This window comes from Filicampus tigris, chromosome 11, assembly GCF_054856515.1.
Source record: "Filicampus tigris isolate MCC_2025a chromosome 11, RoL_Ftig_1.0, whole genome shotgun sequence".
In the NCBI taxonomy this organism is placed as follows: domain Eukaryota; kingdom Metazoa; phylum Chordata; class Actinopteri; order Syngnathiformes; family Syngnathidae; genus Filicampus; species Filicampus tigris.
The window spans coordinates 10143211-10160690 of NC_141227.1; the positions used below are offsets into that span (position 1 = coordinate 10143211).

A 17480-nucleotide genomic window follows, 5' to 3' on the forward strand; every position below is an offset into this window, starting at 1 on the left:
TATTCCATGTGTAGCTATATCAACAGTTTGCCCACAACACATTCACTTAAAGATGGACTAAGTGGATTTTTTCCCCCCCAAAAAGATACCTAGATCAATCACCCATAAGCTTGCTCAATACTTGGCTAGCTTGCTACTCGGTTAGCTCACTGTAGTGAAATACTCAGTTACTGTACATAAGTAGATTTTTCAGGTACTTGAGAATTCATTTTTCTGACGACTTCGGACTTTACTCTCTACATTTAACACAGATGCGTATCTGTTGTGTCCCCTCCTCCCTTTGTAAAAATAGCCTAATTATTTTTTTAAAAACTCCACAGATGTTGACACGATGTTAAAAAAGAAAAAAATCCACAATTGAGCTCTTGATCCAGTGATTGCGATCTTGAGTTGTTGTAAGGAAGAAAAAACAGGGACCAAAGACCACTATGGTGCAACAGATGGGGAGAAGAAAGATATTCCTCATCCATAGACTTGCTGAAGAGAGTTGTTTGATGCCGCCATGATGATTCATGACGAATGCATTGTATATTGTGCTGGGCCAAAAGGTCACCATCCTCTGGTGTTCAAAAAGTATTTAAAAAAAAAAAAGAAGAAAAAAAACACACATACAGGTAAGGTGTATTTTTTCAGTTATTATATTGTTATTATATAGCTATGGTTAAATTCTTTTCTTAGTCAATTCACATTGTTATCAAAGCTATGGGGACACGTTATTCTGATAGCTTTGAAGCTTGAGCCAGCGCTAGCTGCTGCGGTGTTTAATTTTTAGAATATAAAAATGTTGGAATTATTTTAATATGCTGTTCTTATTATTAATTACAATGATATTTTGTAATAATGTAGTTGGCTCCGTAACCCAACGCCATTTTTGGGGGGTTTGACATGCAGCTTCACTCTGAACAGCAAGTTCCAGAATGCACCTCGGAAAAGCTCCTCGTCGCCCATTGGTTCAGCTGTCGCAGCATCAGAGGCGGACATGAGGCGGTGCTGAGAAGTATTCCGAGAGAGCTGCGGAACTCAAATGAAGCTCTCATTCGGAGCGGTCTTCAGTGGCGCCTGGCAAAAGCCTCCTCTCCGCTTCAACTCGACGCTACTTCGGGTGAATGAAGCGTTCCGTCCATGCGGAGGCTAGCGCTGGTTCTTCTGCCCTGTGCTCTCGCCGTACTGGTGCACTTGTGGTTGGCTCAGCAACGGTGCTCCACGCCGCTGGAAGACGACGACACACACTCGGGTACTTTGACGCTCCACGGCGGGGCTTCACCCCCCTCGAACCCGGCAACTTTTTGAACGCAGGCGCGTGTCTGGCGAACTTTACTCTCGCCGACTCGCTTGGTCGATTATTGTTGGTGGTGGTTTGTGTCGCTAATAAGGGAAGTCGAGATAACGCTTATGGTATATACATACGCTTATACCTTAGTGCGTATGTGAAGTTGCAAAAATGTGACAGATGAGCGATGATGGGGCGTTGCTAGGAGGTGTACGCGATCTTAGCATCTCTCCTTTGGTCGTTTCATGTCAGATTATTACAATATTTCAAATTTTTACTCCATATTCTGAATGATGAATTCCAGTTTCTCCTCATGGAAACTCCTCATGCTGGATGTTTTGTGTCCAATGCAGATGGGGTGGTACCGTCCTATGAAGTTCTGGTGGGAATTTTATCAGCCAGACAGCATTATAAACTGCGACAAGCCATAAGGGACACCTGGCTGGGCTACTTGCACCAACACCCTCACTTCAAACACAGGTCAGCAAGGTCCAGCTTCAACTTGTGTTTTTATTTTCTCCCAGGCCGGATTCTTAAAGTGAAAACAAAGCCTGCAGCAGGTGGTAACAAATAACCAAACTTATTTTCTTTACCTGGCCAGCGGGCAATATTGTCCACATCCGTCACCCCCTGAATCCAAGATCACAGATGCGGCATGATGACCCTTGTAGCAACCCCTTAGTAACCATGGTAACTGGGAATGGACTGATGGGCAAGCTTTTGGAAACCAATAGTATGTACTTGTTTTCAGAGTGGGGGTGAAGTTCATCGTGGGCAAACATGGGTGTCCCATCCCAGAGGAGGACAGAGAAGATCCTTATTCCTGCTCCCTACTCAACATCACCGAGCCAGGTAACAGAAATACTCCATGTAATACAAAATTGTAACTTTAAAGCGAAAGTCAACCCAAACATTTTTTTTTCAAGAATACGTTCCCAGAAGTCCCACTAGTTGAAACACGGCATTCTGATTCATTTTGCGTTTGTGGAATATAAGCTAAGCAGCAAAATGCACTCGTTTTTAGCCATCTCTGGGGGGGAGGCCATTTTGTCTCTTCTGTCGACTGAAAATGACATCACAACTGCTCAGGGCTCAGGTAACGACCAATCACATTTCAGAAAACAGGTCAGCCGTGATTGGCCGTTACCTGAGCCCTGAGCAGTTGTGATCTCATTTTCAGTTGACAGCAGTGACAAAATGGCCGCCCCCTGAGATGGCTAAAAAGGGGTGGATTTTGCTGCTACTCGTATTCCTCAAACACACTATTAATCAGAATCAGAACTGCTGGGAACATATTCTTGATTTATTTTTTAAACAGCGGTTAACCCGGAAGTCAACCCATATTTTTTTCAAGAATATGTTCTACGCAAACCCACTAGTTGAAACAAGGCATTCTAATAAATATTGTATTTGTGGAATGAAAGTGAATCCACCCGTTTTTAGCAATCTCTTCTGGCGGCCATTTTGTCACTTCTGTCGACTGAAAATGACATCACAACTCCTCAGGGCTCAGCTAACAACACGGCTGACCTGTTTTCTGAAGCTGAGCCGTGATTGGCCGTTACCTGAGCCCTGAGGAGTTGTGATGTCATTTTCAGTCGACAGAAGTGACAAAATGGCCATCCCCGGAGATGGCTAAAAACGAGTACATTTTGCTGCTTAACTTATATTCCACAAATGCAAAATTAATCAGAATGCCGTCTTTCAACTATTGGGATTTCTGGGAACGGATTCTTGAAAAAAATATGTTTGGATTGACTTTCGCTTTAAAGGTATCACGGCTGACCTATTTTTTTTTTTTTATCTGAGCCGTGATTGGTTGTTGTGAGCAGTTGTGATGTCATTTTCAGTCGACAGAAGACAAAATGGCCGCCCCCAGAGATGGCTAAAACGAGTGGATTAACACTTACTCCACGAACACAATATTTATCAGAATGCCCTGTTTTAACTAGTGGGCTTGCATAGAACATATTCTTGAAAAAAAAATGTTTGCGTTGACTTCCACTTAAAATGCATAGATGTTCAGGGTGCAATCAATTGCTTGCACATCCAATTGTCAGTATTGTGCGGTGACTTCAGTAGATAGAAGCAATTGAATGCGCCTTCTGAATGGAGGTAAAACATCTTTTATTCCAGTTCGCCTGCAGCTCAAGGACACTTTACTTTTTCTCTCCATAGCCGTGGTCAAAGAATGAAATCCACAGTCAATGTCACTGCTTAGGCTACGTTTGTCACGTACAACGTCAAGCGCTAGAACACATCTTGTGAATTAATTGAACAGGCTCATCATCAGTTGGAAGGTAATTGTTTATGTCTCTCAGCTTCAGTGAGACGCACCGCTGCTTGGCTTTATGAAAGCATGATTATGGCGCATCAGAATAGGCTTTGTCGGCCTTATGGGTCATGGCGGTGACGTCTCATTTGTCCGCACTTTTTCTCCAGCCGTCTTAATATCTGTAAGGGCCATTCGATTCTATGCTTTGTTGCTTGGAAGCGCAAGAGTAAAGGACATTGCTCAGTTTGTAAATCCAGTTCAATATCGGTAAGCAGACTAATAAAAGCTGATTGAAGATCTCTGTTTGTGCTGCATTAATCACAAGGATTTTGGTCATATAATTAGCCGACTTGCACGGGTTGTGCTGCTTGGGCAGAGACACAGTAAGAACATTGATTTTTCAGCCACTTAACATCAAGTTAAAGTTTGGAAAGCCCAAACATTCAGATAGCCTGCAAATTAAATCTGCCCATCATTTTATACACAGTACTTAAATGTATCTTATGCAGGAGCACCATCGTGCAGTAGCGGCCGAGTTGAAGGTGTGGAAACTTGGAAGTTGTGGAGTTTACATGTTCCCCCAATCCTTGTGTGGACTTTCTTCCGGTACTCTGGCCTTACCATCTAAATACATGCTTAGTATAACATGCGAGTGTTCTTTCTCTACTTGTGCTTATTTGACTAATGTCTGGAAGACACAGCCAAAAGGTTATTGCTCAAGAAGGTGGCTGTTGTGCGAGTTCTTTGTCAAAGTACATTAATACAAAGATGAGGAGAAGGATAACGTGTGGTAGAAAAAGATGCACAAGCAACCGATAACCGCAAATTGAGAACATTGTGAAACCCGTTCAAGTATTTGAATGAACTTCTTAAAGACTGGACTGAGTGCATGGAGGGCATTGACATAAGGAGCAATTTGGCAATTTCTTGCATTCCTGTGTCAAGTCATTCTTGAGAGAAAGCCGACGTTAGGAGCGTGCTACCTGGTCTAAGGAGAAAAAGAACTGGACTATGGCTCAGTGGTCCAAAGTCCTATTTTCAGTTGAAAGTAAATTTTGCATTACATCTGGGAATCAAGGACCCAGATTCTGGAGGAAGAATAGCGTGGCAGGCACACAATCCAAGTTGCTTCAAGTGAAGTATAAGGATTCCTCTGCCAGTGAAAGTTGGAGTGCCATGTCATCTACAGTCGTTGGTACAACCATTTTCTGAAGTACATAATCAACACAATGTATTTTAGAGCCCTTTATGCTTCCTTCGACTGACAAGCCTTATGGAGATATTGATGCCATCCACCAGCAGAACTGTCAGAACCACAAAAAGTGGGTTGAAATAACCATAATTATTGGTCAGAAAACTCACCAAATTTGAACCGTATTGAGAATTTATTGGGTATTGCCAGGAATAAGCTGTGTGATGAAGGCCGCTGTCCATGCAACCTGGGCTTCGGTAACACCCAAGTTGTGTCACAGGCTGATCGCCTCCTTGCTCGACGTATTGATACAGTTAATTCATCCAAAAGTGCTGCCACAGTTTGAGATTCAAATTCAGTTTACATGATATGATATGGAAAAATGTTTCGTACTTGGAACAACTTGGAAGTGTGAACAAAACAAACCATACCAATATACTGTAGAAATAAGATGGTCACACAATCTGAACACTCTTGAGAATGAAAAAGTTGTAATAAATGTCAATAAGCAACACATTTTTTTTAACATTGACGGTCACACAATTGTAATAAGACGTCAGCCAAACACCCCCCCCCCCCGTGTAATGTAAAACATGAAAAACTATCTGATAATAAGTGACTTCTTGGGTAGGGCAAACTTTGTATTAGCCTCTCCAAGTTGACTCTACTAACTTGGCTACAACTGAGTGTTCAGGTCTCGCGTGATTTTCTGAAGTAACTTATGCTGATGTCTACCATGATAACGGTCCCAAGTTCTTTGTGATTTTTTTTTCTCAAAACTTGGTTGGTTTACAAAATGTATCACCTTTGGTGCATTTCAATTTTAAGATACCACTGTATGGATGTCCAAAGAAGGTCCGTCAATGCTTTTACAGGACCTGCTGAGGCAATTCAAGGATTTTAACATCGGCAAGGACAACCCTGGTTTGAGGCTTGTTATTAAATTCTGTTTCCACTTCAGCATTTTGTTCTGGTATAACTCCCTCAGCACCCAAAAAAACCCCTAAACTCTCCCGTACATCAAAACAGGCTGGCCAAAAATAATTGGTTCACCCCAAGCTCACTTATCCAAATGATACGCCTGCTGTGAGATTGGAAGGTCACCCTCCTCGCTGCTTCCACCACCCATTGCTGTCAGGTAAAGTTACACTGGCCTAGAAAAACACTTAATACACAAAATGTATTCTCCCTGGAATAACCGCAAATACGTATATAAAAAAAATGATGTGGTCTTCATGTCTTGTTTTAAAGGATGTCTTTTATGACAGCCTCTAATGGATCGCCATTTTCTGACTGATAATAAAACTCATATACTGTAGCTGTCTATGGGAATTTTAATTAACACTAATGCTATCCCTCCCTGCAAGCCTGCGATAAACTCAGGGTTAATAACATACGGAACAACTCGTGGAGGTGTTTGACAACAGGAGTAACCATTGCCCAATTTGGGGAAAAATGCATACGTTTTTTGTTGTTGTTGTTTTTGTTTTTGTTTTGCACATTAATGGCAAACCGGCAAAACATTGTTGAATAAATTAATACGTAGTCATAATCAACTAGGCACATTTGCATCTTATATTAGTCAAAACAAAGTTAAAGTATTGGTGATAGCTGCTTTGTGACATCATTCCATCACCATGCTAATGTGTACACAAATGAATATTTCAGAACGATTCATTGAAGTAGAAACTCAACCCATAAGAACAGCTTTAATTTGCCTCACATAATTGACCAGAGTACCATACTGTGGCAACAACTTTTCTTCAGTCCTCGATAACCCTCCCCGCAAATATTTCAAGCTGTGTCTTGCCCAAAGTTAGGTGGGATAGGCGTCAACTCACCAGCAGATATATAAAACAGATGGATGGAGGTATTTTCGCTTTTCTCTACTTTCACTTTACTCGGTGGGACACTGAAGAACTCTGCAATCATTTTCACAATCATCTTCAGGTCCGGTGTGTTGAAGCAAAATTCGGAAAACAGTCACCATGACACATTACCGCAAGGTCATTTATGGATCCCATCACACTGTTTGTGATTTTTGCAGCGGGTTTTGATAACTGTGAATTGCCTTCTCAATAACAGTCATAAAGGTATCTTTCTGGTTATTGCCATGGGTCCTATCTGTTAACTGCAAATGTCAAGATGCTCTTCTGTAATTGTGCTCTCTGTCTGACCACCCGTGTCTTTTCTTGGAAACCACCAAAGTAACACTAAAAACTGGCATTTCTCCAAATCAGCAGGACTTATACTGGAACCGTGCATCAATTAAATTGTGAATACCCGATATAGCGTTGTGTAAGCTGTGGATGTGATACACAGAAAGTTTGAAATGATTGTTTTCAGAACTGAGTACAACAACAATATCTGCTCGGCATTTATCTTACCAAGGTCTGCTTCCTTTGTGTGCATCCTCAACAATGCATCACGCCACTTCATATGACATTGTGACAATCTCTGGCAGAATTTTCCATTTAAGTCGCAAACTCTCCAGGCCAATATTAGTTTAGAAAAATACTTGGATACTAGACGCTTAAAATTCATAATAATAATGAAAAATGGAAGTTTACAAAGTGTTAGCAGTTGAAAAGCTACACTATTCATATTCTGTTGTTTACATTGCACAATGAACATTACCCCAGTGTTGGCTTGAAGTGTTTGTATATAACACTGTTCTGTTTGCTTTTATGGCCTTTTTTTTATAAGTCTGCACAGTCTTGCCCTGCTGCTTTTTGTATTTTAAATTGCACTTTGTTTTGCTTTATGTTATGTCCTTGAAATCACATCTACCTTTTTTAGATAAACATTTAATTCCTTTACTTGGATAGGGCCATACTGAAAAGAAAAAAAGGTACTTCAATAATAAAAATTGAAATATTAATATTAAATATATGAAAAGAAAGTTGCAATGCAAGAAAAGAAAATGTCATTTTGTGCAATACGTAACTTTACAAAAACAGGTCTCAATATTTCAAACATGAAATGGTTCAGAAAATGGATGGATGTATTGGAGCACAAATTCCATGTGTAGGAAAAATAATTTTGTATTTAATGTTCTGACTACATTCTCTTCTCATGGTTGACGCAATACATATTTTGTACTTCAAAATAACAAACTATGGTTATAGAGTAATAATTATGTTGTATAATAGAACAGTATGCTGATTTTTCAAATCCTATTACAAAATATACTGCCGTAATGGGGTCCCGCGGTCTTGTTCTTGACAAAAGGTTAAAAATGTGGAAATTGAGACAAATTGTTCTGGAAGTGAATTTTGAGGTTGGCAGCTCTTCATTTGTCTGTTTCTGAGAACAAACTAAAGACAGAAATTCCCTCTTGTTTTAGCGTTTGTTACTTCATCATCAAGAAATGTTTTGAACAAATATTTAATGATATTAGCCGATGAATATATAGTAGGTACCTCTACAAAAAGACAGAAAATGGTGCTTGCAGACTGCTGCGATTAGGTTTGTGTGGTTATTTTGAACGTCACTTGTTTAATTCGGACATTTTTCTAAGAAAAAAAGATACTCTCTTTCTGTAGCATTATGACTTCATTCTCTTAGTTTTGCAACTTTTTTTTTCATGTAATGTTACTTTTTTTTTCTTTTCAGTGTGACCTTTAGAGTTATGTGAATGATCCTCCTGTGATATTTTGATTAAAAAGTAGCCTTATTGTGCACATTGACACACACGCAAACACGCATACACACATTCCTTTTACTTTTATTCAGCACTTAACGACATTTGCTCAACTCGACATAACAATAGCCCGCTTACCATTAATAGCCTCAATCTTTTAATTGATCTCCGGTATATCAATGCGACTCTTTCACAATTCAGCATTAACTACACGCCCCCCCCCCCACACAGTTTGAGTCAGAATTTTTCACGGTGAAATCACTTTACCATGAGCCGTCTGTCTTCTCTTGTCACGTGGTATTTCCTTAAAAAAAAATAAAAAAAATGTGGAAGCTCAGCATGTTGGCATTGCAATAACGCTCACGTAGTGTTTTCTGTGCTCTCTGACTCAGAGGCAGGACAGGATGCTGAGAGAGAAATCGTGATGGTGTCCGACCCCATGGTGCTCGTCCCCTCTGATGTGTCCACTGTTGCCCTGGATTTTAAGGTGCTCCACCCGGTGGTGATCACCAGGCTGGGGGTGTTTCCCCGAAACGCTCAGCCTGAACTGAAGAGCAATGTGACTGTAAAGCTCCTGCAGCTGGATCAGGAGGTAGCTACGTTCGTTGCCCAATTTACAACCTAAAGGTGAAAATAGCCTCCTAATGAGCCGCTTTGTCTTTTTTGCAGGAAGCGATAGTAACGGCTCGCTTCAGCGCCATCAGCACAGGGACCCTCGTAAGCGGAATATGGTACAAACCAGTGGAGCAGTTCATCTTGCCCAAGGTATGTTATTAAAATTTTAGCAACACAGGCCACGAGAAGACAAATTGTGTTTATTGTCCAGGGCTTTGAAGGGACGCTAGTATGGGAGAGCTCAGACTTTGACGTTCTGACCACGGTCAACTCATCCTGTGTGCAGCTCAACGATGGAGGAGGCGTACTCAAGTTCTCCTCTGTAAGTCAAACAGTCAGGTAGGGTTAAAGCGTCAGAGGTGAGCTAATGTGCTAGCTTCTTGTTTTTGAAACCACAGATTGCAGAAGGCCTACTGCCCCACAGAAGTGCTCTTGGATTTCCTGGTTTGGCTGGAGGTTTCACCTTTACCATTTACGGTTGGTCCCAATTGCAAGTGTAAAGATTTCAAAACCTTGTTTTCTCTGGCAGGTGAAGAGATTCTGTTCGTTCAGCCTCAGGGCTCTTACCTTCTCACTGACCTCTCATCTTGTTGTGCTCCGTTATTGATTTCACACTTCTGCGGCTCATTAGCTTTTAGTTGAGCTCCAAACCGATTCTAGCTACTTTGGAGAAAAGTGTTTTAGATTTGCGGCTTAATAATAGCTTGCAACAAAATGAACAATTCACTTCACTGTTATATTTGTTCTCACGTATTTTTCTGCGGCAGGCATCAACTCAGCATCCCTTTAAAACGGCCTAATGTAGTCAGCGGTGGTGCGTTTTGAAATGTTTAGTGGATTCTTTCCGTACTGTACCACCCAAGCCTTCTCCACTCGCTGTGTGTCAGACAGGAACAGTCTGTCTGAGCACCTGTGGGGCCGTCCAGCCAGGATGGAGCACCACGCCTCGGGGCTGAGACAGGAGGACGTCGCCTTGAAGCAAGAGAGCCTAAGGCACGGCGACATGGTGTTCGTAGATGTGGTGGACACCTACAGGAACGTGCCTTCCAAACTGCTTCAGTTCTACAAATGGTACGCCAAGTGCTAATGACTCTGCTTTCCGTCTCCAAATTGCCCAGGCCCTCCAAGGAAATCAGCCATCTGAAATGAAAGTGTGTCATTGCCTCACAAGCGTCCTGCTGTCAGAGGCATACTTGCAATCAGTGTGACTGTGTGTCATCAATTATCCAGACATAAGCTAAACACTCCTACATTGAGGCCTAATCAATCAAGGAATGGAATGTGCGGCTTGTTAAGGGATTGGTGGGCTATTCATTTGATAAAAAGAACACTTTTTCTACAAGAATACCATTGCATCTGCCACAGAGCACATACACAAATTACTTCATGTCACTTGTCATCCCTGCTTTCCTCACAACTGTGATGTTTTAACCAGCAATATCTTGTTCTATATTTGGCTCTATTTTGTCCACTTTTTGAAGCAATCTGTTTTGACTCTTTCACAATTGATTATTTTCCACTATGGTCTGTATGACTCTGTGCTCCCCCCACAGCAATGTTAGTTCACTCGAATACTCCAAATTGCCCGTAGATCATGTGAGAATGGTCGTTCGTCTGTATTGTGTCCCGTGACTAGCTGGCGACCAGTCCAGGGTGTCCTCTGTCTCTACCCACCCAATGTCAGCTCAAGCCCACCTACAACCCTATTGAGCACAAGCGTTGTAGAAAATGGGTAGATGAATAGGCAGTGTGATGGTCCATAGTTCTACTAGCAGTAAGGATAGAGACTCTAAGTTCCTGTTAAGAGGAAGTCAACGCCAACATTTTCTTAACAATAATGTTCTATGCGACTCCACTAGGCAAAACACAGCATTCTGATTAATATTGCATTTGTGGAATATGAGTTAAACGGTAAACTCCACCCATTTTTGTCCATGTCAGGGAGCGGCCATTTTGCCACTCGCTGTCAACTGGAAATGACATCACAATTGCTCATGGCTCAGGTAACGACCAATCATGGCTCAGCTTCAGAAAACAGTTGAGCCATGATTGGTCGCAACTGTGGTGTCATTTTCATTTGACAAAAAGTGGCAAAATGGCCGCCCCCCTCAGAGGGCTAGCTAAACACGAGTGGATTTTGCTGTTTAACTCATATTCCACAAACGCAATATTAATCACAATCCTGCATTTTGATTAGTGGAGGCTTATCGGACATATTTTTGTGAAGAAATCTTTTAGGTTGACTTCCTCTTTGAGTTAATCCATTTGGTTGAATTTGGAAAATGTAACCGAAAAAGCCTGAAAAAACCCCCCTCAAATATAGTTAATCCTATCTGAAGGTTTGCTGAGGTCACATGCAATATGCTGACAGTTAGTTCCTTGAAAGTTTTGTGCAAATTTTTGCCTTTGGGGCATTGGCTGAGATTTTCAAACTTAATGTCACACTCTACTATGAAGCCTTCAGAAGGACACAGTTCTGCATGTTAGTTCCAGCTCCGCCTTGTGTGTCCTGAATCATCATCTCAAATTTCCCTACTGTGTGACGCAAAGAGATTATCTATAAGTCTACTGACTCTTATCTTTTTCCTCGATGCCATCACATTTGTAAATGTCATTGTTGGCAAGGCACATTTTGGGCCCAAGCCTGATCATGTATTATGCGGCTGTTCTTATATTTCCACTATTATTAAAAATACACCCACTTGTAAATACACGTATGCCCAATTTGACAGGTCTGTGGGAAACACTGACTTCAGTCTTCTCCTGAAGACTGATGACGATTGTTACATCGACGTGGACTCCGTTTTAATGAAGATCGAGCACAAGGGTCTCAAACGCAGCCATTTCTGGTGGGGAAAGTAAGTACAGACTACGAGGCGGTGTTTTACATTGTGCTGTGTTTGTGCACAATCGCCAACGATCACACGCCATCTTGACCCAGTTTTAGACAGAGCTGGGCAGTGGATCGCATTGGAAAGTGGCAAGAGCTCGAGTACACCAGTCCCGCCTACCCTGCCTTTGCATGCGGATCTGGCTATGTGGTGTCACGTGACCTGGTGCAGTGGCTCGCCAGTAATGCCGAGAGTCTAAAGGCCTACCAGGTAGCCCGTTGCACACCGACCGCCTTGCTGGAAGCCACGTGTGAAAGGTGAGCTAATAAATGTGTCATCATAGGGAGAAGATGTGAGCATGGGCATTTGGATGGCAGCTGTTGGACCGCAGAAGTATCAGGTAAAATATGCAATGACTTAAATCTGCAATAATAAATCGGAAGCTAGCGAGGGGTTCTGTTGGCTTGCCAAAACGTATCCTCATGGCCTCAAGCCGTCTTCCTCTGTCAAATTTTCACCATCGTGTGTTTTCACAGCAGGCAATCCTTTAATGAGAACGCAAAATATGAGGTGGACAATGCATTATGTATTTTTCGTAACACGTGAGACGATGCATTATTAGGTAATGGAAATACTTTGCATTTAAATCCGCGCTCTCAACAAGAGTGTACGGAGAGATTAGTGGAAGGCATTTTTACATAAAATGAGTTCCTGTATCCCAAATATATTCTGAACCATGTCTAGAATGTAATTATGATTGTCTAGCAGTGCACAAAATGCAACCAAATTGGGTTTGTTAGCATTTAAGTGCACATGACTAGAGGATTACATCCTTGGGGGATGTAATTACTCGAATGCCACTCAGTGGAGCGCAGACAACAATCCAAATTTGGATCTGCACAAAATTGTACACCTTCGTGAATACTCACCTTCTGCATTGAGTGTCATGCATTATTCATGTAGAAATTGAGGAAAATAGGGAAAAAAATTCCCAATCCCTAAACGAGTATGGAAGTGCATGTAAACATGTCATTCAGTCAACCTTGGCCCAAGTTTAGCCTTTGAATAATGCTGTAACAAACAAAGGGCATTGAAAACACACCCTCCTTGGTGGAGCTAATGTCATGGAAATGTTCAAACAAGTGCTGATGTTTGCCATCCTAATACTCGGTGCTTGAATGCCACCGCAGCCTATCATTGTGATGTTTAATCTCCACAACATGGAGGCTTGTTTGCAGCGTGTTCACTGAGCAAAATAAACAGTTGGCGACGGAGCGTGTTAACGCAACTCCTCTCCTGGCCAGGACCCCAGCTGGCTCTGTGAAAAAGAATGCTACCTGGACATGCTGTCGTCCCCTCAGCACACGGCAGAGGAGCTGCGTGTCATGTGGGACAGGAAGAGGACGTGCGGTGACCCCTGTGGATGTCCCTGGGGACAGTAAGGTCTGGTTCACACGCCGCCACGCGCAGCACTGCGTACTTGTGACATTTAGGCTTCTGCGCTTTCTTCATACCTCAAATTGTGATTTTAGTTTTTGAAAAGTTCACACTGTATCGCCATTGAGTGTTCAGATGAGTTGGCATTTCTGATACGTACGTACTGGGAACAAACTTTTTTTTTCAAAAGGAAAAGATGATGGCCTTTCTTTGCTTTTTCTCTCCCGTCACTGTCCTGCCACCCAGTTGTCATTGTGCGAGATAGTGACATGGCCTTATTGTATTTGTAATAGCGGCATAGATTCTATGTGGACAAACCATTGTACTACTTGCGACCCAAACTTTTGGAACTTGACTCCTTTGCAGGACATAAAGAAAATGTCAAAGAGATGAAAATGTTTCTTGTGTATTTTGGGCAAAGATGCACATTTATATTCTTGTTGGATCCACATTCACCTGGTATCATTTTATTTGCGTTCCAGCTCAACAACTGTGAAGGTCCACTCTCTGCAGATGCACCATTTTGCCACTGACGTCCATTTATACATCTAAAAAGGAATAGGAAATCACTCTGTAGCAGAGTGCAGGTTGTTTTCCAAAGACATCAATCATGAACCTGTGGAATATTTGGGGGGGGACCAAATACATTTTGGTTCAAATCTGTTTGACAGTGACGGTGACAGTGAGTTTATGATTTTTGTCTTTCTACGCCTCCACGGATTTGGGGCGCGGGGGTGAAACATGATTGAAGTGTAGACATTTGGCTTTAATTTAAAAGGTTTCACAAAAACATGGCATTTTGGAATATCAGATATTTTATGCACGTCATCCATTTATTTTTAGGGGTCAATGATAACTTCTGGTTTGTGCGTCTTTGTTGCCTTCACTTTTGCCTTCAGTAAGTGAAAAGCACACAATTACAATATTACAATTATTTCCATTCAAAACGTTTTTTTCAGTAAGGGAAATGCAGTAGATCATCACCCTTAGCTTGAAGAAGAAAAACAAACTTTTAACGATAGAAATGCACTGGATGAAGTTAGGCTTACAATCAAGGGGCACTTTCTTCAATGGCGAACTCAATCTTTTGATCTCAACCCCTTCGAGCAGGCTTTTCGCTCAATGTGGGCTGCAAGACTTGCAAACCAGCAGCAAGTGAAAGTGGCTGCAGTGAAATGATGTCCATTAGCGCCAGACTTAACTCCAATTAGTGTATGTCAAATGCCCAAATGCAGTACTTTTGAGCTACTGAAAATGAGCACAACAGTACATAAGATGGCTGTAGTTCGGAAATGGTAAATGCTTTGGTCAAATCTCAGTGTGGTGGTGTAGAAATGCAAAATAAAATCTATATGAGTGTCCAAATACAAATGGACCTGGTATTTGTATATCACTTTTGAACTCCTGAACATTTTGTACAAACTGGTGTTTTGCCTTCATACAATGATCATAAATATTAAGAATGCTCAACATGTATTACTTTGTTTTGTTTTAGGTGTTGCCCTAAAATCCACTCCTGCAATTAGGCTGACATTTAAACAAACTCGTGCCCCTTGAGATTCAACCTCCTTCCATAGTGAGATAGCAAAGTCCCATCTGCATGCGTTGTAGTCGCCTGCTTGGCTAAGGAAACACTCCACCCTTCCCCCCATCATCATTTTGTTGTCTTCTTGGTGAAGTGAGCGAGAAACGAGGGAATAACATGCAGATGAAAGCTCTCATTTGTGCTTGAGTGCTTCTTCAAGAGATGAACTTATTTAATTTGCCTGAACGCCAGCGAACACTGATGTAAAAGGTTTAAATTACCGACACTCTTTTAGTGTGTCCACCTACACACTTCACTAATGCGTCTATTCACAAGTCTAATTCAGCTTTTTTAGTTGTGCCTTCCATCTTATGAATAGATATTTTGAAATAGTGTTACATCCACAGTGTTGTTTGCTGTGTGATGAACTGACTCATTTATGGGTGAAGGAGACTCCGGAAGAAAGGGGTAAGATTGCGTGAAGCAACATGTCAAAGGCATTATGATATATATATTATACAGGACATTTCATAGACAAGTGCTACACGTAATTAAATGTACAACATTTAACATTTAAAAGCATTTACAAACAAACAATAGAGTTAAATATTTATAAGCAATGTAAATGAAAAAAAATGATTAGAATAATTACTCAAAAGAAGGTACAGTGCAAGAAAAAGATTTTGGAGAACATGATTTTTAAAATGCTTTGAAAGGCCTTAATCATAGGTGTGAGAAACGAGCGTAGTTTTGGATTAAAAAGCATTTGCACTGGTGGCTGACTTCTGTTAGCAGCGTATGCCATTTGCGCGCAGCTAACGGCTAAATGCCGCTTCACCACGTTTTGCTTTTGAACTCGACAAACAACGGGGAACATGATCTGTTCTCACAGAGATCAATAATTGGCAGACTGAACTTGCCTGTGAAGACGATTGATTTGAGCATGAGAGCCAAAAGACGCCATCAAAAAGAAGAAAAGTAACACGAGTTAAAAGCTACGCTCCCATCAACAAGGAACCTGAAACGTGGAAATGCAATGTGATTAAAAACGTTGCTGAGTATATTGAACAAATGTGATGAACATTTATTGAACATCAGATTATTTTCTAATATTTTATTTAATTGTAAATAGACTTTTTCGACAACATGTGCCCATTTATAAATTGGTAAATAATCGATCCATTTGATTTACCGTCTTATAGTTTCGCTTTTCTAACACAGCTTTGATCCATCCAAATTGAACGATGCCTACACAACATGCGACTTCCTGTTGCAACCCTGATGAATAACAAAGTGTGTTGATTGTCCTCCATTTGCATCGCGGTTTGAACAACTTTTGTACTCATGCAGAACATTCCACACTGCCGTCAATCACCCTCATCCATCCTTGTGCGGGGCTCTCCAGGAGGAGGAGGAAATCATTTATTCATGACACCCGGCAACCAAAAGCCGCCTTGCTGACTGTTTATGACTCACAGGAATGAGGAGGTAATATTAGACACACAATCCCAACTTTCATTCCCGCTCAGAAAATAAGCATCTCCTCTCCATGCTGTCTGCAAACATCTGCGCATCACAGTTGTATGAAGCGTGACGCAGTGCACCAGGTCACGTGAAATATTCCGTAAAGACTTCCTTGCTTGTCAATGCAATGCTTCTCTCGAGTGAATCATGTTGCCCACTCGACCCCTGCTGCAGTCATATGGCAGAGCTCCTACGACGCGGAGCGTGTGTGTGATAATTGGTTCAGTGAGTGACAGACGTAAGAGGATCACAAATGAGCTCGCACACTATATGTCTGCAATCATTCCCAAACACTTTCCCCCCGTACGATAAATGAAGGCTGAAAACAGTGGATACTTAATTATTCCTTCTTACCCCAAATAGGATGCGATGAGGCAGACGGGAGGCTTCGCAGACAAGTGAGTGCTGATAAAAATATGCGCGAGCACATGTTGCTCTGGGTGCAAGGGCATGAATATTAAGCAGGCTGTTTAATGTCTATACATCAAGTGCTCTGGAGTGTTGTTACCCTGTGTCATGGTAGTCTTATCAAACCTAACAGCTGTCTTCTGAGTGACTCTGAGGCCTATTGATGCATTCACATGCACTTTTACAGACTTTTGTCATTGCCATCAGTGATGCTTTATCACTTAATTTGGTCAAACGTGTTGTAGTCACACATGGAATGCTGGGGGTCATTCATGGATTATAGACTCCAATAGTGTTTGCTGAAGGCCCGCATATGATTTTTAAAACTGACGGTTGAGGTCATTCCTCGATGAACTCAGAGATGCACATCGCTGGTTAAAATGTTTTTGGATCATTCAGTACCAGACATTTTCAGACCCTCTTTAACACTAACGTTTGAAAAATATTGAAAGAAATATCAATATAAATTCCTGGGATTGAATGGCTGGACTGTGAAAATACAATTTGTTTTAACAATAAAATTGATTCTCATCTTTAATTGTATTATTTGAAACTAGTTATGAATAATTAATTATACAATAAATATAACAGTATTATGTCATCCCGTAAATAAACATGAAATATGATACATATAACCTTATTTCTATTTCTAATATTTGTAATTTTAAGTGATTAATTAGCCTAATAAATAAAACATTTTGTCAAACCAATTTTAGGAAAGGGCTGACCCACCTATTCTGATTTATGCACATGAAATAAT

At 41.2% G+C, this 17480-nt stretch overlaps 1 protein-coding gene across 3 annotated transcripts; it reads left to right on the plus strand.

Annotated features, from left to right (window-relative positions):
• The first annotated feature begins 909 nt into the window (after positions 1–909).
• Positions 910–17253, plus strand: b3galnt2 (beta-1,3-N-acetylgalactosaminyltransferase 2). 3 transcript variants are annotated; one of them, XR_015088573.1, is made up of 14 exons: positions 910–1234; positions 1624–1750; positions 2022–2122; positions 8773–8972; positions 9050–9145; positions 9207–9317; positions 9394–9472; positions 9883–10066; positions 11728–11853; positions 11937–12096; positions 12170–12226; positions 13131–13269; positions 16139–16276; positions 16676–17253. XR_015088573.1 is itself a non-coding variant. In XM_086044513.1 (13 exons), exons 1-12 carry the CDS (start codon positions 1123–1125, stop codon positions 13266–13268), a joined length of 1491 nt encoding a protein of 496 aa, XP_085900639.1. In that variant the 5' UTR covers positions 910–1122; the 3' UTR covers position 13269; positions 13746–14733. The 3 variants fall into 3 exon arrangements, 2 of the variants coding, with proteins under 2 accessions (XP_085900639.1, XP_085900640.1); XM_086044513.1 differs by lacking the exons at positions 16139–16276; positions 16676–17253 and adding an exon at positions 13746–14733; XM_086044514.1 differs by lacking the exons at positions 16139–16276; positions 16676–17253 and having other exon boundaries at positions 13053–13153.
• Positions 17254–17480: the final 227 nt, after the last annotated feature.

What these genes read in the sequence shown, in the direction of transcription:
- b3galnt2 (XM_086044513.1), top strand. Translation starts at nt 1,123, where the DNA reads ATGCGGAGGCTAGCGCTGGTTCTTCTGCCCTGTGCTCTCGCCGTACTG. An exon ending in TCCTGCAGCTGGATCAGGAG is followed by an intron (nt 8,973 to 9,049) that starts GTAGCTACGTTC and finishes TCTTTTTTGCAG; the next exon opens with GAAGCGATAGTAACGGCTCG. An exon ending in CTGCTTCAGTTCTACAAATG is followed by an intron (nt 10,067 to 11,727) that starts GTACGCCAAGTG and finishes CCAATTTGACAG; the next exon opens with GTCTGTGGGAAACACTGACT.